Here is a 22658-nt window from a genome sequence, read left to right on the forward strand (position 1 = left end):
GTCACAAAAAAAAAAAAAAAAAAATACAAAAATTAGCTGGGCGTGGTGGCAGGCACCTGTAGTCCCAGCTACTCGGGAGGCTGAGGCAGGGAGAATGGCTTGAACTTGGGAGGTGGAGCTTGCAGTGAGCTGAGATCATGCCACTGCACTCCAGCCTGGCGACAGGGCAAGACTCTGTTTTGAGGGGAAAAAAAAAGAAAGAAAAAAAAAGAAATGCCATATTCCTCTTTGCTAGCGAGCTTTCAAGGACAAATACAAAAACAGAAGTAATCTTCACACAGAACCCTGATTAGCCTTTTCTCTGCCTCAAGAATCTTGACGATGTGCTGAGGTTGCTATGGCTTTGTTTGCGTCATTGCCAGGTCCTGCATTAAATGAAAATAAAGAGCCATAAAAGGTCATTTCTAACTTCCTTTAGCCCGTGGAATCTCTTAGCCATTCTGCACTCTAGCTGACCCTTAGAAACTTTGAACATCATCCCAAAATAACAGTTTACTGGTAGAACATAGTCCGAAAGGCAGGGAATGTCTTCCTTGCCTAACCTAGAAGCGAGGCCTCATCATCACAAATGAGCGAATTTGGCTTCTGTGCCCCTTAAGCTGTGATCTGAAGCGTGAAATGGGCATTAGGCAGAAGATGGGTGGGTGATGACAATCACTTAATTGCCTGAAAGATCCCTGAGAATAGAAGAAACAAAGGTACTTGTTGCTTGTTTCCAAACGTTTTGGTTATTGTAGACCCTTGTCCCTGAGTGGGACGGATCGCGGACCTTGGGGAAGTATGAAGTGTCCTTCCGCTTTTACCCGGGAGGTCTCTGTTGATGGGGTTTCTTCATCAGCTCCATCTAGTCCTATGGTTTTCCTATACATGTTCTTTCCAGACTCTGGCAGGAAATTGTACCATCGTTCTAGATGTCTGCGTTCTTAGGTCTTTCGGTGTTCGCGTGTGAAACAGGGCTGTGGAAGGTGGCTAGTCAGACTCCATTTCACACCGGGGAATCTTAGTAGCTAACCTTTGAACCCTTGCAGTCACAGCTTCACGGACAACTCTCTTTGAAGATACCCTTTCTTGTAGCTGCCACCGAGACTAGAAAGATTCCTTTCCTAAAATCTTAAAACAAAAATAAAAACATCTGTTCTTAAACTTGCTCTGAGTCTTCTAACATAGTGATTAACTTTTTTTTTTTTTTTTTTGAGACGGAGTCTTGTTCTGTCGCCCAGGCTGGAGTGCAGTGGCGCGATCTCCACTCACTGCAAGCTCCGCCTCCCAGGTTCACACCATTCTCCTGCCTCAGCCTCCCGAGTAGCTGGGACTACAAGCACCTGCCACCGCGCCCGACTAATTTTTGTACTTTTAGGAGAGATGGGATTTCACCATATTAGCCAGGATGGTCTCCATCTCCTGACCTCATGATCCGCCTGTCTCGGCCTCCCAAGTGATTAACTTTTTATCTAGCTTGACCTAATTTTTTTTTCTTTTTTTTTTTTGAGATGGAGTCTCGCTCTGTCACCCAGGCTGGAGTGCAGTGGTGCAATCTCAACTCACTACAACCTCCGCCTCCTGGGTTCAAGCAATTCTCCAGCCTCAGCCTCCCACGTTGCTGGGACTACAGGCGCATGCCAACGCATCTGGCTAATATTTGTATTTTTAGTAGAGATGGGATTTTGCCATGTTGGCCAGGCTGGTCTCGAACTCCTGACCTCAGATGATCCACCCGCCTCAGGCTCCCAAAGTGCTAGGATTACAGGCGTGAGCCACCGCACCTGGGTGACCTAATTTTCTTCTCTTTCATTCATGTATATGTTAAACGTGAAAGGTTCATTGCTTGTCTGTGGTCACTGGGCAACACAACATCAACTACGTTTTTGACTGTGTAAACTCAGAGGGCCCTCTAGTATTGGCCAGGAGGCTTTCTGTCTAGCAGAGACTGTATTCCTTTCTTTTGTAAACCTAGAGGGCCCTCTGTGGTCATTCATTGATTTAAACAAGTGTTGTACATTTCAGTCCTTGATTTAAACATGTTGGTGCTCCGTGCCACTAGCTGGGCTCAGATCTGGGGCAAAGAAATAGGAAAAGAAGAAGTCTCATGTATGTCAAAGACATAGAAGACAACCATTGGGGTCTGGATCTTGTACTCAATCCAGGAACTGTGGTTGCAGCTCTTAGGGATGTCCCTTTTTTTTTTTTTTTTTAAAGACAGTCTTGCTCTGTCACCTAGGCTGGAGTGCAATGGCACGATCTTGGCTCACTGCAACCTCCACCTCCCGGATTCAAGCAATTCTTCTGCCTCAGCCTGCTGAGTAGCTGAGATTACAGGCATCCGCCACCAGGCCTGGCTAATTTTTTTTGTATTTTTAGTAGAGACAGGGTTTCACCGTGTTGGCCAGGCTGGTCTCGAACTCCTGACCTCAGGTGGTCCACCCGCCTTGGCCTCCCAAAGTGCTGGGATTATAGGCATGAGCCACCGTGCCCGGCCTGATAACTTTTTACTATGGAAAATTTCAAACACGCAAAAGTAGTAGGGAGTTTCAGATAATGACTTCGTCCTACTCATCCTCCAGCCTCAGTGATTTTCAACTTATAGCCAATCTGTTCACATGTATATACCATCCAGTAACCTACCCATCCTACTCGGCCCCTAGGTTATTTTGGAAGCAAAGCCCAGACATTATATCATTTCATCAGTGGATATTCGAGAATATATGTCTAAAATATGTTTGGAAAACTATAGTCACATGCCATTATCACCCTTAAGAAGTTAACAGTATTTCCTGAATCTAATCAAACACTCAGCATTCAGGTTTCCCTGATCGTGCTGTGATGTTTTCTTTTCAGTAGTTCAATTCAGGATCTAAATATGGCCCATACATTGCAACTAGTTATGTCTCTTAAATTGCTTTAATATATAGGTTCTTTTTCCAACTCTTCTTTTTTCTTCTGCGCAGTTTCTTCTTTGAAGCTGCCTTTGCCCTTTAGTTTCCCACAGTCCAGATCTTGCATTTCTGAACATCTACAGGTGGGAAGTATCCAAACACCTAATAATTTCAAAAATTTTTTTAAAAAAAGATTGTATTCGTTTTCTATTGCTGCTCTAATAAATTAGCACAAACTTAGTGACTTAAAACCCATTTATGATCTTACAGTTCTGTAGGTGAGAAGTCCAATGCAGGTCCCACAGGGCTCAGATCAAGCTGTTAGCTTGATTCCTTTCTGGAGGCTCATTCTGGAGAATTCATTCCCTTTGTCTAGCTTCTAGAGGCCTCCCGCATCCCTTCTTCCATCTTCAAAGCCAGCAAGTTATCTCTCTCTGACCCTTCTTCATACTCCCTCTGACAGCAGCTGGGAAAGGTTCTCTGCTTTTCAGGACTCATGTGATTATATTGGGTCCACCTGGATGATGCCAGCTACTCCCCCATCTCAGATTCTTTAACTTAATTACATGTGCAAAGTCCCTTTTGCCATGTGAGGGACATATTAATAGGATCCAGGGATTAGGACGTGGACATCTTAGACATGGGGGATATTATTCTATCTATAACAATGATTCCATCATTTTTAAAAATTCAAATCATTGTAAGATAGAACAATGACTAATAGAGTATCCTCTTGTGATATCATAGTGACTTGGGTTATGTGAAAAAGTAGGGCAGATTTTAGCAGTTATGACATGATGGTAGTTTTGTTGGTAAGAAACTACATGGTGGCCGGGTGTGATGGCTCACACCTGTAATCCCAGCACTTTGGGAGGCCGAGGTGGGTGGATCACCTGAGGTCAGGAGTTCGAGACCAGCCTGGCCAACATGACAAAACCTCGTCTCTACTAAAAATACAAAAATTTGCTAGGTGTGGTGGCGGACGCCTGTAATCCTGACCACTGGGGAGGCTGAGACAGGAGAATTGCTTGAACCTGGAAGGTGGAGCTTACAGTGAGCCGGGATCACGCTATTGTACTCCAGCCTGGGCAACAAGAGTGAAACTCTGTCTCAAAGAAAAAAAGAAACTACGTGGTATGGTTTCTTCTTTTTTTCTTTTTGAGACAGGCATCTTGCTGTATTGCCCAGGCTGGACTTGAACTTCTGGGCTCAAGCAGTCCTCCTATCTTAGCTTCCCGAATAGCTGAGACTACAGGCGCACACCACCATGCCCATGCATGGTTCTTGATTATTTATATTTTTGCAGTCAGCAGCATTGTGTTTTGATCCTTGTCTCCAAGATAGCCATACCACCTCCCATTAGAAATGCCTCTTCAGGACTTGGGGAAGCCCAGGTTGTGAAAGTGATTATTATTACCTCTGCAGCATCTTGATTATCTGAATCTCCTGTGTCTTTGGATTGTGAAATGAAAATTTATTGCAGCACTTAAAGATGTGGAGAGAATTGCTAAGCTTATAAAAATTATTAGAGTGGAACAGAACTTTCAGCTCTCTTTATCCTGTGTAGTAGATGATCATCAGGTTGCTAGTCAGATAATGAGTCAAATTTGAGATTAAAGAGTGTAATTAGTGTATTTTTTATTCATAATCTATGTCTCTACTAAATAAAGCAATTTTAGGAGTTTAATGACTCTTTTCCTAATGGAAACTGGAGGAATCTCCTTTCCTCTTTTTAAATGGTTTTATCTTTTAATCCACATTGACACTTGACCCTCAGTCCTATATATATAGATTATTCATCAGATGCATTTAGAATTTTACTATAACATCAGTCATCCTATAGGAGCACTTGGTTGAGGATGGATTTATCTTGGAGGCCATCCAAGAGGTTGTTATTAAAGACCAAGAGGACCTCATTATAAAGTGATTTTACTATAAAATGGTCCTTTTGAATGATCCCTAAAGACGGCAGGTTATTTGTATAGTTAAAAAAAGTTCAGAGTGTCAAACAATGTCATGAAGGGGTTCTTACCTCACACCGTTAGTTTAAATAAATTCCAGATGAATTAAAGAGCTAAGTTTAATGGTTTAATTCTGTAAAAAGACTTGGAAAAAAAAAATAAGTAAATGTTAATGCGACCTTGAGTAAGACCTTTGTGATTTCTGCTTTTGTAGATATGCCTTTATGTGAAACGGTCATTTCAAAAACCCTGTAGACAAATGAAGCTGCGAGGGGTATAATGTTACCTTCATGTGGCGTGTTGCGTGGTGAGCAAGAGTCATTACACTCAGCTTCACAGTGTTCTCAAAGCACCTGAAATTAGAGGAAGAAAATTTTACAAAGAGATGACCGAGACCCCAGTTAAAAAAATACATATTAAATTTTAAAGAAAGGATCTTGAGTAACTTGAGTTAAACTCACCTTTTTCTTTAAATTTTCGAAAACTCACTTTGCTCTTTAAATTTGTAAAAGTTTCAAAGTAATACATTTTCATTTTAAAACAAAAGCTGTTTTACTATACTTTGTTTTGTATCTTTTTTTTTTTGTGAGACAGATTCTCACTCTATTACCTAGGCTGGAGTGCAGTGGCGCCATCTCGGCTCACTGTGACCTCTGCCTCCCACGCTCAAGTGATCCATCCTTCTCTGAGTAGCAGGGACTATAGGCATGCGTCACCATACCCAGATAATTTTTGTATTTTTAGTAGAGATGGACATTGTTGCCCAGTCTGGTCTCAGACTCCTGGGCTCAAGTGATCTGCCCGCTTCAGCCCCTTAAAGTGCTGGGATTGCAGGCGTGAGCGATTGCACCCAGCTTCCTGCTTTTCTACTTAAGAACATATGAACTTCCTTCAACATCAAAATATATATAAACGATGTGATTTTCAATGGCTGTATGGTGTTTTACTATATGGATATACTATAAATTTTTAAACAAATCTCTGTTGGGCATTTAGGTACTTTTTAATTTTTCACTGTTATAAATATATCACTCTGGGTCTGATCGGGAGAGAGAAACTTGACAGGGAAAGTTGAATGTAAATTGTTAACTATAACAGAGATTAGAGTAATGAGGTATTAGCTAGCAAGAGGTCAGAATAACTTTGAAGAATACAGAACTAGCAGGGATAAGGTGCAGTCACCAAGTCTCAGCCTGAGACAGAGTGTCCAGGGAGGAGCCCCAGGCCCCAAGGGCTGAGAGAGGGCTCAGCTGAGGGTCCCTGAATTTCACAGAAGCCCCTGTGGTGCCCTGCTATCAGAACCTCCTGGAGATCTGCCCTCTGGGATGCTGGGGGCAACTCTTCATGGGGAAGAAACTCCATGGAGGCGCTCCTGTTATAAACCTGCCCCAGGAGGGTGTGTGCTGGGAGACGTTGCTGGTTCTGGGTGTTGCTGGCCACTGCGCACTGAAGGGGCCAGGCACTGAAGGAGCTGCAGTTGCTAAAGGAGCCTGCCAAGAGAGCAGGCTGGAGCCAGGAAGCAAAAACTCTGACAAAGGAAAAAATCTTCAAAAAATTTAAATCTTTTTTTAAAAAAATTTTTAAAATTATTTTTATTTTTTATGTAGAGACAGAGCCTCCCTCTATCACCCAGGCTGGGGTGCAGTGGCGTGATCATGGCTCACTGCAGCCTCGAACTCTTGGATGATCAACCAGTCCTCTCACCTCAGTCTCCCAAGTAGCTGACACTACAAGTACATGCCGTCGTGCCTGTCTTGTTTATTTATTTATTTTTGAGATGGAGTCTCACTCTCTTACCCAGGCTGGAGTGCAGTGGTGTGATCTCAGCTCACTGCAAGCTCCACCTCCTGGGTTCACGCCATTCTCCTGCCTCAGCCTCCCCAGTATCTGGGACTACAAGTGCCGCCACCAGGCCTGGCTAATTTTTTTTGTATTTTTAGTAGAGACGGGGTTTCACTGTGTTAGCCATGATGGTCTTGATCTCCTGAGCTCGTGATCTGCCCACCTCGGCCTCCCAAAGTGCTGGGATTACAGGCTTGAGCCACCGCGCCCAGCTGCCTGGCTAATTATTTTAAGAAAATTTTCTAGAGGTGAGGTCTTACTTTTGACCCAGGATGGTTTTGAACTCCTGGCTTCAAGTGAACCTCCTGCCTTGGCTTCCCAAAGTGGCTGGGATTACATGAGCCACTGTGCCCAGCTTGTTCCTTTTCATAGAACAGCCAAAAAGAGTGAATGTGGAGCTGAGAGGCACTAAGTTGATACCTGGCACAGGAAACAAATGTTTCAGGGAATATCCTTGTATATCTATCATTGCATGCTATCTGAATGTTTTCTTACATACATTCCTAGACTTAGAATTGGCAGGTAAAAAGGTGGTCACAGTCTACACTTGAGAAATACGGCCATCAATAAAACGTATTCACCTATTATGTAGTACTTCGGAGCTTCTAGATAGTCACAATTTAATTAAGCTTAGGTATTGTCATTCTTTCTAATCCGTATAAATCTGATAAGCCAAAGGAAGTTGTTATTTGTTTTTTTAAAACATTCGTAGCGATTTCAAAACTTTTATTTATTCATTTTCTTTTCTATTGTGAAATTCTTGCCTATATCCTCTGCTGATTAAAAAAATTGGGATATGCTGGGTGCTGTGGCTCACACCTGTAATCCCAGCACTTTGGGAGGCCGAGGCAGGTGGATCATGAGGTCAGGAGATTGAGACCACCCTGGCTAACACGGTGAAACCCCGTCTCTACTAAAAATACAAAAAATTAGCCGGGCGCAGTGGTGGGTGCCTGTAGTCCCAGCTACTTGGGGAGCTGAGGCAGGAGAATGGTGTGAACCCGGGAGGTGGAGCTTGTAGTGAGCCAAGATCACGCCACTGCACTCCAGCCTGGGCGACAGAGAGAGACTCCGTCTCAAAAAAATACACGCAGGAGTACTGAAAGCTCTCTGTAACATGGCGATCTTTATATATTAAGTGTCAGAAAGTTTAAATGTTCATGTTTCCAAAGCTTACTTTGTTTTTCATATTTAAAATCTTAATTCTTTTGGAAAGCAGTTTAGTTTAAGGTGTCAGGTAGGTGTTTAATTTTTAAATTTTGTTCAAATAATGTTAACTCTTTTATCTCTTTTTTCCTGACTGATTTATGTATTAAGTTGTGTTACATGCCTGGGTATACTTATGGATTTTAAGTTGTTTTCTTCTAGTTTCTAGTTAGTTGTTTTTCTTTTTTCTTTCAGAACAGGACGCAGGCCTTGATGCCCTTTCTTCCATCGTAAGTCGCCAAAAACAAATGGGGCAGGAAATTGGGAATGAATTGGATGAACAAAATGGTAAGAATAAGTCTGAGATTGACCAGATTTTCCGTTGACATAAATGCTAAAGGCTTGAGCATTCGTTGAATGAGTTTAATATTATACAACATGTAAAGTGGTTTAATGTCAATGACTGCTACAGTTCAATGCATTGGAGTGGGGGTTGTGGCAGATTTAGGTTCTAGTTGTTAAATACTATGCAAAGAAATTTGGTTAAAAAGTTTTCCGTTCTCAGTAGCTACTTTTAACAATACTGTGTTTTATGATCCATTCATCCCAAGAGCTTTTCTTTTATGTGGCAGTGATACGAAATTGCTCAGCACTTTGTACACTGAGGCTGTGTGGGCCTCGTGTCATCCTCACACCCGGTGGGGTTTACTCTTCTTTGATCCTGTGTACTAGGCTTCAGGGCAGAAAAGGGTTTGAATATCTTTGTTCAGTGTTAGGTGTGACAAGTCTGGTTGGAAAAAATCTGAATTTGCAAACTGCAAGCAGGATGGATTGGAGAGAGTTTAAGATGTGGAGGCATCTGCAAGGCTCTTGTGCTTGAGGAGGGCCTGGATAGGTTGTAGGAGTGGGAATGGGGAAGAAATATGGGTGCACGGGATTGCCAGTGGTTTTACTGTTAGGGACGAAGTCAAAGAACTTGAGAGGAGACACTGGTTTGGGGGTGAGATGGTAAGTCTGATTTGCATGTGTCCAATTAGAGATGCCGGTGAGAGATCCGAGTGGAGGTGTCCGGTTGGCAGTGGGAGACGTACCAGAGCTCAGGGGGAGGGCAGAGCCAAAGAGAAGAGATGGGAGCAGCTGCAGGGTAGAGGTGACATGTGACAGCGTGGAGTCGTTGAGTGGCAGTGAAGCTGGCATTTATGGAAAGCCTCCACTATGTGCCAAGCCCTTTCATCTATGTCATTTCATTTAGTCCCCACACAACATCACGAAGGCAGCACCCTCCTCATGTGTGAGACGCAAAACTCAGAGTGACTGTGGGGCCCCCTGAGGCCACATCATTTGTGAGTGACAGAGCTAAACTCCAGCTCACGTCTTCTGATTCTAACATGACTGCTTTTGCTGCTAAACCAGCTTCCTCTCTAAAGAAGACAAAGTAGGAAGAGAAAAGGAAAAGTTAAAAGATTCCATCTAAGGTTTTAGCTTTTAGTAATACTACCATGATGGAATGGCTTTCAAGAAAGGTTATCAGGTGGGCGCAGTGGCTCATGCCTGTAATTCCAACACTTTGGGAGACCAAGGCAGGTGGATCACAAGATCAGGAGTTCGAGACCAGCCTGGCCAACATGGTGAAACCCCATCTCTATTAAAAATATGAAAAATTAGCTGGGTGTGGTGGTGAGTTAATTTATTCCCACAGTGCTGTTCCATTTATCTGTCATAAATCAATTCCATCTGTTTATCATGTCACAAATAAATAGGTTACTAAACTCAATGGAGAAGCCTTCTCTCTTTACAATTCTAATAGTTTCAGCACAGAGAGGACAACTTAGTTCTTGTCCTGATGGTACCAACATGAACAGACCAATTTATGTATTTGCATATAAGTAAGTTATTGGTCAATTCCTTAAGTGATAGTATTGATAAGATAAGTAAGTATTGATAAGAAGTATAGTATTTATAGGCCGGGTGTAGTGGCTCATTCCTGTAATCTCAGCACTTTGGGAGGCCAAGGCGGGTGGATCACGAGGTCAGGAGTTCGAGAGCAGCCTGGCCAACATGGTGAAACCCCGTCTCTACTAAAGATAACAAAAAATTAGGCGGGCATGGTGGCATGTGCTTGTAATCCCTGTTACTTGGGAGGCTGAGGCAGGAGAATTGCTTGAACCTGGAAGGCAGAGGTTGCAGTGAGCCGAGATTGTGCACTCCAGCCTGGGTGAAAGAGTGAGACTCCATTTCAAAAAAAAAAGGGAAGTAAGCTTTATAGAAAATCTGCCTATCTGGTATGTAATTGTTCCTCATCTCAAGGAAATTTAGCCTATTCAGTGGGTGAGACTAGAAAGGACACCGGCCACCAAACTGATGATCATGTATTGTGATATATGTGCAGGTAAGCTGCAGTGCCTGTGGCCTGTGGGTGGATGGCTAACAAGTAGATGGTGCATAATTTGGTGGGATGAATTACTAAATTCCCAGATGAAAGCATTGTTTCTTTGTCCAGCACAAGGCAATCACGCCACATGTCTTTATCTTGTCTTTCCTCTGGTTTAGTCATTATCATACTTTGCTGCATATTAGAATCATCTGGGGTGCTTTTAAAACTCTGAGAGACCAGGCCATACCTGTGTTAGTTTTCTTTTTTTGTTGTTGTTTTCATTTTTTTAATTTGATTTGTAAAATTAGCTTCCTCAGGTTGAAGTATGTTAGTTTTCTATTGCTGTTGTAACAAATTACCACTGGTTTCGTGACTTAAAACAACACAAGGCTGGGTGCAGTGGCTCGCGCCTGTAATCCCAGCACTTTGGGAGGCCGAGGTGGGTGGATCATTTGAGGTCAGGAGTTTGAGACCAGCCTGGCCAACGTAGTGAATCCCCACCTCTATTAAACATACAAAAATTAGCCAGGTGTGGTGGCGGGAGCCTGTAGTCCCAGCTACTCGGGTGGTTGAGGCAGGAGAATGGCTTGAACCCAGGAGGCAGAGGTTGCAGTGAGCTCACACCACTGCGCTCCACCTTGGGTGACCAAGCGAGACTCTGTCTCACCACACACACACACACACACACACACACACACACACACTCGCACACACTCGCACTCTTAATGTCTTACAGTTCTGTGGGCCAGAAGTTTGATGTGAGTCACACTGGGCTAAAACTAAGGCATGGGCAGAGTGGCTGTTCCTTCTCGACCATGTAGGGGAGAATTCGTGTCTTTGATTTTCCATCTTTGAGAGGTCCGGCCACATGCCTTGGTCCATGACCTCTTCCTCCGTCTTCAAAGACAACAATAGGTTGAGTCCTTCTCATATGGCATCACTTCTGCCTCTGACTGCTGCCTCCCTCTTTTACTTTTAAGGACCCATGTGATGACATTGGGCCCACCCAGATAATCCAGGATCACCTCCCCATTTTGAGGTCAGCTGATGAGCACCCCGTATTCCATCTACAAGCTTAATGGCTCCTTTGCCATTTAACCTAACATATTCACAGACACCAGGGACTACGATCTGGACATCTTTAGGGAGCCATTGTTCTGTCTACCACAGTAATTTTTTTTTTTTTTTAAGACTGAGTTTCGCCCTTGTTGCCCAGGGTGGAGTGCAGTGGTGTGATCTCAACTCGTTGCAACCTCCACCTCCCGGGTTCAAGCGATTCTCCTGACTCAGCCTCCTAAGTAGCTGGGATTAGAAGCGCCCGCCACCACGCCTGGCTAAGTTTGTATTTTTAGTAGTGACGAGGTTTCATCCTGTTGGCCAGGCTGTGTTTTCAAACTCCTGACCTCAGGTGATCCACCCGCCTCAGCCTCCCAAAATGCTGGGATTACAGGCATGAACCACTGCGCCCGGCCTACCACAGTAATTTATACCAAGTGAATCACAACCTCCAGGGTGGGGCCCAAGCATCAGTAGTTTTTGAAGCTTCCCAGATGATTTCAAGGTGCTGCCAAATTTGAGAACCAGTGCCCTTGTTGAATATGCGGAGAATGTATTTAGCGCTGTACTTTGTATTGGTTCTCATACGCTCACATTACAGATCTAAACCCCCCACATGCACAGAAGCACATCCACATGGTGACATGTATATACACAGCATCACAGTCACCGTCAGAGGTCCTTCGACTCACACATTTTGCCCCCATCCCTTTTGCTGCTTCCTCCACGCCTCCCCTATCCTCATCTCCATTTCATACCCGGATGGCTACATGTGTACATATACACATAGGAGGTATTTTTCCATTCGTTGCCAATGCAAACTTGGTTTCCTCTGTGGTGGCCTCCCGGAGAGAAGGCAGCTATGCTGGTGGTTTGCTAATGTGCACATTTGCTCCTCAGAGATAGGGCAGAGTCAGCCATTTTCTGTCACAGGAACAGAGACTCACTGAGGATAAAAAACTATATCCCTGCCAGGACCATCATCAGCTTTTATTCCTTTTGTTGGAGTGAAAAAAGGCCGTGATAGCTGTAGGTGTTAAGAATGGGGTTGCAGTCCCATCTGGAGTTTTATGGTGACCTGAGCGATAGGGAGTCAGGGTCACTGGAAAAGGGCAACATGTTGACTGCAATTATCTGCATGTGATTGACCGGCCTGCTGAATTATTCTCTTGGTTTTCATTAAATGAGGAAAACAATAGGCTAGGTCATTTTGGAATCAAGTCTCAAAATCTTACTAACAAAATACGTTGTACTTAGAGCATAACCACAAAGCTGAAAGGTTGAATTATCTTCAGTTTTGGAATTCAGTTTCTAATCTTCTCATAGAGAATTAAAAAGGGCCCGACCAACCCCAGTAATTACCCTGTTCCTTTGCCAGTGACCAAGCCAAGCGAGGAAACGGATCAGCAGTTAAGTGAAAATCCCAGTGATGACAGACCCTAATGGCCACTGACTAGCGGCGTGGCGAGTGGAGCGCTGAGTGGATGACGTCCCCTCTTGCAGCCACAAATTCTAGTGCTCTTCAGTTCCAGGTGGCCTCTATGGGTGGGAGGGCACACAGGGCTCATGACTAACCACCTAGCACTGCTCCAGAACCCAGAGTTGTGGTTCTGGTCTCACCCTCTTGCCCAGGCTGGAGTGTAGTGGCACAGTCACGGCTCACTGCATCCTCCATCTCCCAGGCTCAAGTGATCCTCCCACCTCAGCCTCCTGAGTATCTAGGACTACATCCCTGTACCACAGCACCTGGCTAATTTCAACTTATTTTTTATAGAGATGGGGGGTCCGGTGCCCCTGTGTTGCCCAGGGTGGTCTTGAATTCCTGAGCTCAAGCAATCCTCCCACCTCAGCCTCCCGCAGTATTGGGACTACAGGCTTGAGCCACCACCCCCAGCAGAGCTTCTTAAAAAGAACACTAAAACAAGAAAATGAACAGAACTGGTGTTCTGAGACCTTTTGGTCTGAGCCACCGCAAAGCATCACACCACAAAGAATCCTAGAGGCACGATCTGATGGATGACGTCGCATGAAGAACAAATCTCTGCTGGTGCGCGCAGGTCTTCGCCATCCTTTTGATGCCCAAATATCCCAAACTGGCCAATCCTTTTGGATGTTTCCCTGACAATCTAGGAGCAATTCCTTGCTTTCTGGAAGCATAAAATGTCCCAAGCTCTCCTTTTTTCTCTATCCTATCCCTGGAATCTGCTGTTCCTTCAAGGATCCCTGGTTCTTTTTATTGGGAAATGCTGTTTGGAATATAAGATCTCGGTGCATACTGGACTATACCCATTGCCACTGGGGTCTTGTTCCTTTTAGGCCCTTCATTATCATGATTCTTGTTGACCTTGTATAGGTGACTCATTTCCTTCTCTCTGGAACATGTTAGGATCTTTTATTTATGAGCATGCCTCAAAGCAGGTATATTTTCATTTATTGTGTTGGATGCTTGACACCCCTTACAATCTAGAGATTCCATTCTGGGAAATTCTTTTGTCATTCCCTTCCTTCTGTTTTTCTGTATTTTCTCTTGCTGCAACTCCTACTGGTCAGATTTAGAACTCCTGGATCAAGCCTCTAAGTTGCCTATTTTTTCTCTCTGAGTTACTATGTAGTTTTTTTTTTTTTTTTTTTTGAGACAGAGTTTCACTCTTGTTGCCCAGGCTGCAGTGCAATGGCGCCATCTCGGCTCACCGCAACCTCTACCTGCCAGGTTCAAGTGATTCTCCTGCCTCAGCCTCCCGAGTAGCTGGGATTACAGGCGTGTGCCACCACGCCTGACTCATTTTGTATTTTAGTAGAGACGGAGTTTCTTCATGTTGGTCAGGCTGATCTCAATCTCCCGACCTCAGGTGATCCGCCCGCCTCGGCCTCCCAAAGTGCTGGGATTACAGGCGTGAGCCACGGCGCCTGACCCACTATCTGGTTTACTTATTGTTCTCCTTTCTAATTTGAACAACAGCAGGCCTACATTTTTTACTGAGAGTTATTTCTGTTTTATTTATGAAGCAGAATAGGTGTATGTATATATGTAATAGAAGCCAGGCCCAATGCTCCCCTCTCCATGAATGCCTTCTCTGTCTGCCCAGTTACTCCTTCCTCATGAGGTGAGTCACCCAGTCCTGTCAGCTGTGCTTGCTATATATCACCAGAATCTGTTCATACTGGTTCCTCACCGCCCCTGTCGTCTGGACCCCTGTCATCCTTTAGCTAGATTACTGCAATAGCCTGCTACCTTGCCTCGTGTCTTACTTCCTTCTCAGCCTTGTGTCAGAGTGTTGTCTTCAGAACACAGATCTTATTACATTATTAGGTTTTTTTCTAAGAGACAGGGTCTTGCCATGTTGCCCAGGCTGGACTTGAATTCCTGGGCTTAAGCAATCTTCCTGCTTCAGCCTCCCCGCTAGCCAGGACCACAGGCATGTGCCATCACACCTAGCTACATTATTAATTTTCAGTTGGTCTCCCAGTGCCTTCCTGATAAAGCCCAGACTGGTTCTCAGTGATCTAGTCATTGCATTCCCTGTCACTGGAATTATACACCCCACCATACTGACCCACTTCATCAGTTGCACCGGAATGCTAGGCCTGGCCTCTGATACCTTCTCTTTTTTTGAGACAGAATCGCACTCTGTTACCCAGGCTGGAGTGCAGTGGCATGATATTGCCTCACTACAACCTCCACCTCTTGGGTTCAAGCAATTCCTGTGCCTCAGCCTCCCGAGTCGCTAGGATTACAGGCATGCACCACCACGCCCGGCTGATTTTTTTTTTTTTTTTTTTTTGTATTTTTAGTAGAGACAGGATTTCACCATGTTGCCCAGGCTGGTCCCGAACTCCTGAGCTCAGGCAATCTACCACCTTGGCCTCCCAAAGGGCTAGGATTACAGGCGTGAGCCACCACGCCCGACCCTCTGATGCTTTCATTAAGCTTTTCCCAGTGCCTGGAACACCTTCCCCCTCTGCCAATTACTGTTCCTCCCTCTCTGCTCCCTCCTTCAACCCTTCATACATCTTGCTTTAGCTACTGTCTTATTTATTTTTTATTTTTAGCTTAGGTTGGGCATCATTTTCTGTAAGAAATTTTTCCTTCTTTCGTACTCCCCTAGAATCCTGTATTTCCCTAGTCATAGCATCCCTCGCTCACTGATTGACATTTACTTGTCTGTGTTCTCCACTGCACTGGAAGCCCCTTGAAGGGAGGCACTCTGTCCTATTCATTGTTAGATCTCTAGTGATAACTCACATGGCAAATAGTGATTGATGATATTTGTTAAATTAGTGAATATGAATAAGGCTTCAGAAACTGTTATTTTACATGTTTTTCCAGAAATCAGGATCACTATAGCTACCTAAAGTGAACATGTAGAGGCCGGGCACGGTGGCTCACACCTGTAATCCCAGCACTTTGGGAGGCGGAGACGGGTGGATCACGAGGTCAGGAGATCGAGACCATCCTGGCTAACACGGTGAAACCCCGTCTCTACTAAAAATACAAAAAATTAGCCGGGCGCGGTGGCAGGCGCCTGTAGTCCAGCTACTCAGGAGGCTGAGGCAGGAAAATGGCGTGAACCCGGGAGGCGGAGCTTGCAGTGAGCCGAGATTGCACTCCAGCCTGGGGCACTGAGCGAGACTCCGTCTCAAAAAAAAAAAAAAAAAAAAAAAAAATGTAGAAAGGGTTTACTACATGGCTGCTAAATTGCATTAGAGCATTTTGTTTGTTTGGCGTTGACGAAGATGAGACTATTGCTCATGAAATAGCGATTCAGCCCCACTGTAGAAACTGGCAGACATAGGGAGATACCTTACCAAAGGGGGCCAGTCTCTTATTTTTGCCTAAAAGTACTTGCCATTCTCACTCTGCCTGTGCCCAAGATGCTGGATTATTGAGATCTTACAGTGTAGGCACAACGGGCCAGGCGGGCATCTCCTCTCTGCTTTGTGTGCCACACTGGGAAACCAGAGTGACGAGGAAAACCACTTGTCTCCCATAGCGTCAGTCCTGGAATTGAGGAGACCAGCGTGTCCTTTGAACGTGCTAGAAAATATGACTGTGCTCCTTAAAGGATAAAATATGACTGTGTGCCTCCAAAAAAGGATCAGATAAAGATTTCGCATAGACATCAGTGAATTACCATGGTAAGGGGCTGTTAGAACTGCTCAGCTGAATTTTTATGTTGAAAAATTAGAAGAGCATGGTAGTCTGAATAATGACCCCCAAAGATATCCTAGTCCCGATCCCTGGAATCTGTGAATGTTGCCTTATATGGCCAAAGAGACTTTGCAGATGGGCAGAGTTCAAGTTGCTGTGATGGGTAGATTATCCCTGATTATCCCAGTGAGCCCTAAGTGCGATCCCAAATGTCCTTACAAAGGGGAGGCAGAGGGAGTTTCACACGGAAGGATCGGGGAGTGCAGTGACTGAAGCAGGATGCTACGCTGCTGACTCTGAACACTGTCCTTTAAAGGAAATATGGAATGATTTGAAGTGGAGGGAGTTCCTGTTACTGCTTGGCAGGTGGAACTTGAGCAGGGAGACACCCTCATCCACAGCCCAGAGCTGTAACCCGGAAGAGCTATGCTGAGGACTCTGAGTGCATTTCCTGGTGGCATGAGGCACTTCATGGGTCAAGCAGGCTTTTAGAAATTGGCATAGGAGGCTGGGCGCGGTGGCTCACGCCTGTAATCCCAGCACTTTGGGAGACCGAGGCGGGCAGATCACAAGATGAGGAGATTGAGATCATCCTGGCTAACACGGTGAAACCCGTCTCTACTAAAAATACAAAGAATTAGACTGGTGCGGTGGCTGACGCCTGTAGTCCCAACTTCTCAGGGGGCTGAGGCAGGAGAATGGTGTGAACCCGGGAGGCAGAGCTTGCAGTGAACTGAGATCGCACCACTGCACTCCAGCCTGGGTGACAGAGCGAGACTCTGTCTCAAAAAAACAAAAAAAGGAAAAGAAATTGGCATAGAAACCTAACACCTGCCCCCTCCTAATGTGGAGTATAGATAGACATTGATGTCAGGTGAGGAAATGGTTTTCTCTACTTGGCTGTGTTGGTCTGAATTCCAGTTTTCTTTATTGAGATTTCATTCAGTGGACTTTGGCTGGCTGCTAGGATTCATGGAGTGGCTTCTCAAGTCTGCATTTCATTCATAAATAAACTTGCAAGTTGCTTCGTCTCAGAGAATTTTGGACTGGAATGAGTTTATGAGGTCATCCTTCTCCCCTACCCCATGCCATCTTTCCATCTTTTGGGAGGACTCCCATTTAGTGATCTGTGACCTAGAGAGTCACCTGTACTTTCTAAGATCTTCCTGGAAGTTGATGTGCAAAGTCAGCAGCAGTGGCAGCAGCTCACCTTTCTCCTGTCCACATTTGTACACGTATGTTTGAACGTTTTACTGACTAGCTCCGTAGCTATCCGTTTTCTAGATTAAATAAACTTTTCTTTTCCTAATAAGAAAAGCTTTATTAAACATAGTAAGGTATTTTTCCTAAATCCAAAATAACATACTTGCTTCCTCAGTACATTCTCCAAATTGTTTATTCGCTAAACAAATATTGAATGCCTATTATGTACTAAGCACTGTGCCAGAATCCACATATACAGCCGTGGCAACAGACATGGCTCCTTCCCCTCCTGGAGTTTTTGTTCTCATCAGGGAGGCAGCTGCTGGACAGATACTGCACAGATACACAGTTAGAGACGGTGGTAACACAGGAACCTATTCAAATGTGGAACAGGAGAATTGGCATGGTTTGAGGGTTAGAAAAGCCTTTCCTGGGAAAATGATATTTGAACAGATTGAAAAGGATAAACAGGAGTTAACTGTATGAAAAGCAAAGGGAAGACCCTTGCGAACAGAGGGAAGGGCATAGGCGAAGGCCCTTTACGCAAAGGAGCATAACATGGTTGAGAACCTTGAGAGAAGGCCAGTCAGTCAGTGTACCCAGGGTCTAGAGAGCATGGGCAGGAGAGGGGCCAGGACAGCTGGCAGGAGGCGGGGGTCAGGGCTTGTGGTATCGGCGTGACCATCACCCTATGCTACAAAGTAGAGTCAGTGGTTTCCATGTAAAATTACTTAATTTGCTACTTATCGATTCTGTAATTTTGTCTCTGTAATTTACTGAAAATCAGGGAGACATAAAATTCTCCCATGCATATAATTTATATATATATAATTTATAACATATATCTATACTTAAATTTAAAATATATGAATATATACTTAATATATATTTATATATATAATACATATATATTAAGCATACTTTATCTGTAACATATATTCCCAGGCTGGAGTGCAGTGGCACGATCTCGGCTCACTGCAACCTCTGCTTCCTGGGTTCAAGCAATTCTCCTGCCTCAGCCTCCCAAGTAGCTGGGATCACAGGCGTGTGCCACCACGCCCAGCTAATTTTTGTATTTTTAGCAGAGACGGGTTTTCACCATGTTGGCCAGGCTGGTCTTGAACTCCTGACCTCAGGTGATCCACCCACCTTGGCCTCCCAAAGGGCTGGGATTACAGGTGTGAGCCACCATGCCTGGCCTATATACAGTATACTATATATTAAGTATATATATTTTTTCATTGTCCCACAGCCAATAATGTATCTAAACTGAGAGAGTTCAGCCATTTTTGGGGAGAAGAAATAGTCATATTGGCAAGGGGGCATTTATCCGTTCAACAGGTGTTTACCAAGTACCAGCTGCATGTCTGGCTGGCCCCCTAGATAGTGAAAAACAGCAATAACAACTAAAAGTCCCTTCCTTTATCATTCCTACAATCTAGTGTGGGGAGGGAGACAATAAACAAATACATCTCAAAATAAGGCATTTAATCAGATTTTAATAAGTACTGTCAAGGAAAAGGACAGGAGGCTGTGGAAGGGATAGTGAGGAAGAGGCGGCTGCGGCCTCAGTAATGGGCCGAAGGGAGCTGATGACGAGGGGGCCAGGGAAGAGTTGCAGGGAAAAAGGGGATATCTCCTATGAGATCTCAGAGGCTACAGAGAACTTTGCAAGCTGGAGAAATCAAAAGGCTTTATATTTCTGTATAGATGTATCATGTGGCTGGAAAACAGCAAGTCCCAAGGATCATGTATGCAGATGAAGTTGTGGAGGAGTCATGAGCCAGGGTGTGGAGGGCTTCACAGTGTGAAAACCTCACAGGCCCTGAAAACTATGAGGGATTTACATCCTAGGAAGGACTTTGTTTTTTTTTTTAGTCAAAATCAGTATTTCTCAGTCAGCATTACATTTATGCTAATAGTAATTTAGAACAGGACTAGGGCTCCATGCTAATTTATACTGTTTCTGCTTTTCATGTATGCGAAAGACTGTAAGTCAGCCTTCACATAGCATTTCTGGGCTGGGCGCAGTGGCTCGAGCCTGTAATCCCAGCCCTTTGGGAGGCCAAGGAGGGCAGATCACCTGAGGTCAGGAGTTCGAGACCAACCCGACCAACATGGCAAAACCTCGTCTCTACTAAAAATACATAAATTAGCTGGGTGTGATGGCACGCACCTGTAATCCCAGCTACTTGGGAGGCTGAGGTAGGAGAATCGCTTGAACCTGGGAAGCAGAGGTTGCAGTAAGGCAAGATTGCACCACTGCACTCCAGCCTGGGAGGCAGAGCGAGACTCCATCTCAAAAAAAAAAAAAAAAAGCACTTCTGCATTCTACAAATATGGTTATTTGGTGCTTTTATTATCATTAATTTCCTTATATTTTATAATTGCCATTGTTTTTTTCTTTAATCCATTGTTTCTACATTTCCAAACACATGCATTTTAAATCATTTTCTTCTTGATTTTCTCATTCAGTTACATGGGGGTGAGAGAATTATGTTTTGCATGATACCAGTTCTTTTGAACTTGTTAAGGTCTTCTCTGAGGCTTAGAAACAGCTCCAAGTTTGTAACTGCTCAATGTAGCCTGAAGAGGATGTGTGTCTCTAGTCTGGAGGAGACATGGTTTTACATACATTTATTAGGCCAGGCTTGTTCATTATGTTGTTTACATCTTGCATATCTTTGCTACCTCTATGCGTCCTCTATCAGTGTCTGAAAGAGATGTGGTAGGGCCGGGCGGAGTAGCTCATGCCTGTAATCCCAGGGCTTTGGGAGGCCGAGGTAGGCGGATCACAAGGTCAGGAGATCAAGACCATCCCAGTTAACATGGTGAAACCCCATCTCTACTAAAAATACAAAAAATTAGTTGGGCATGGTGGCAGGCACCTGTAGTGCCAGCTACTCGGGAGGCTGAGGCAGGAGAATGGCGTTGTCCCGGGAGGCAGAGCTTGCAGTGAGCCGAGATCGTGCCACTGCACTCCAGCCTGGGCGACAGAGCAAGACTCCATCTCAAAAAAAAAAAAAAAAAAAAAGAGAGATGTGATAAAATCTCCTTCAAAGTTTGTGAATTTAGCAATTTTTCCATATAATTGGGTCAATTTATTTTTTTATAAAATACAAGGAAAAGGTATTAGGTACATATATGTCCACAATTATTTATATTTTTTTAACATCCTGGAATTATCTGTCTCTGATGCATCTCACCTTTAGGCCTATTGATCTGATCTGATATTAATTTTACAACATAGGCTTTCGTTTGGTTACTCTTTACCTAACAATTATCAAACAAGGTCTAGGCCCTTTATATTCTTTTTTTTTTTTTTTTTTTTTTTTTTTTTTTTTTTTTTTTTTTTTTTGCTTTTGAGACAGTCTTACTCTGTCACCCAAGCTGGAGTGCAGTGGCACGATCTCGGCTCACTGCAACCTCCATCTCCTGGGTTCAAGTGATTCTTGTGCCTCAGCCTCCCAAGTCACTGGTATTACAGGCGTGCACCTCTACATCCTGCTAAGTTTTGTATTTTCAGTAGAGACAGGGTTTGGCCATGTTGCCCAGGCTGGTCTTAAACTCCTGGCCTCAAGTGGTCTGCCCACCTTGGCCTCCCAAAGTGCTGGGATTATAGGTGTGAGCCACCATGCCTGGCAGGCCCTTTATATTCTTAAAAATTGTTGAATTCTTAAGAGCTTTTGTTTATGTGGGTTATATCTGTTGATATAACGCCATTAGAAATTAAAAGAGACATTTTAAAGTATTTATTTACTTTGAAATAACAGTAGATAATCCATTATATGTTAACATAATTTTATGAAAATAGCAATATCTTCCAAAATAAAAAAATTAGGAGTCAAATCACATTATACTTTTACATATATCTTTTATGTCTGACTTTATGAAAGATAGCTAGATTCTCTTTTTGCTTCTGTATTCTATCTGTTGCAATATGTTGTTTTGGTTGATGTATATGAAATACATGTTACACACAAATGTAGTTGAAAAAAGCAGGAGTATTTTTTTTTTGAGATGGAGTCTCGCTCTGTTGCCCAGGCTAGAGTTCAGTTCAGTGGTGATCTCAGCTCACGGCCAGCTCCGCTTCCCGGATTCACGCCATTCTCCTGCCTCAGCCTCCCGAGTAGCTGGGACTACAGGCGCCCGCCACCTGGCCTGGCTAATTTTTTTTTGTATTTTTAGTAGAGATGGGGTTTCACCGTGTTATATATTTGCTTCCTCAGTACATTCTTCAAATTGTTTCTTCACTAAACAATCTCGCAGGATGGTCTCGATCTCCTGACCTTGTGATCCGCCCGCCTCGGCCTCCCACAGTGCTGGGATTACAGGTGTGAGCCACTGTGCCTGGCCAAAGCAGGAGTACTTTAATAACCTTTCTGGATATTGTAGATATTCTTCTTTGATACTACACCAGAATTTGACAAGTAGTAATTTCTTAAAAGTTTAGTCACAATGTGGAATCGGAAACCATTCCAGTTCATATTTTCTGCTCTCTCCCGTTACAGGCTATTGGTCTGTGTTGCACTTCAGATGAATCTTTTACCCATGTGTGATTTTGTAACATCATGCATTGAACATTTGGAAAATATTGGTTTACTGAGTTAAGCAGATCTTCCAAACGTTGACACATTTTATTATATGATATTAGAAAAAAGTCACACTGATCTCATCAGGAACGTCTTTCAGTATTGAGAAGCTTCAAGTTTTTGGTGGCAGATGTCAGACGCCCAAGATTCTAATTTCCACTTGAAAACTCACACTTTATTAGCGGCAGCTGACACTGTCAATTGTTTTCTTCAAAGGCACAGCCTATCTCCATTCATTTACAAGAAAATATCAACCACATATCTAAGCTTTTTAGCTTCCAGTTTTGTTACTGTTCTCTTCCACCTTTTTTGACTTTTATGTCTTTAAAACAAAACCTCCATGCCATCATTTTCAGGGACTTGACAGGAAAGAACAGAGGCCAATGAATGAGCATATTCAGAATTGGATCTTTAACCAGAAGTGTATTTGAAGTGTACTGTCAAAATCATTTGTTCTTATTC

At 43.9% G+C, this 22658-nt stretch overlaps 1 protein-coding gene across 4 annotated transcripts in view; it reads left to right on the forward strand.

Moving 5' to 3' along the window:
• STX8 (syntaxin 8) overlaps positions 1–22658 on the forward strand; it is a 350582-nt gene that overhangs the window by 77505 nt on the left and 250419 nt on the right. For all 4 annotated transcript variants that reach the window (XR_001880919.1, XR_001880918.1, XM_017849241.1 and 1 more), the window contains exon 6: positions 8078–8170. Coding sequence is in view for 2 of the 4 variants with exons in the window: in XM_017849241.1 (XP_017704730.1) it covers positions 8078–8170 (93 nt within the window). In the remaining 2 variants the exon portion in view is untranslated. The remainder of the gene's footprint in view (positions 1–8077; positions 8171–22658) is intronic.

This window comes from Rhinopithecus bieti, unplaced genomic scaffold (genome assembly GCF_001698545.2).
Source record: "Rhinopithecus bieti isolate Rb0 unplaced genomic scaffold, ASM169854v2 scaffold_31527, whole genome shotgun sequence".
Taxonomy (NCBI): Eukaryota; Metazoa; Chordata; class Mammalia; order Primates; family Cercopithecidae; genus Rhinopithecus; species Rhinopithecus bieti.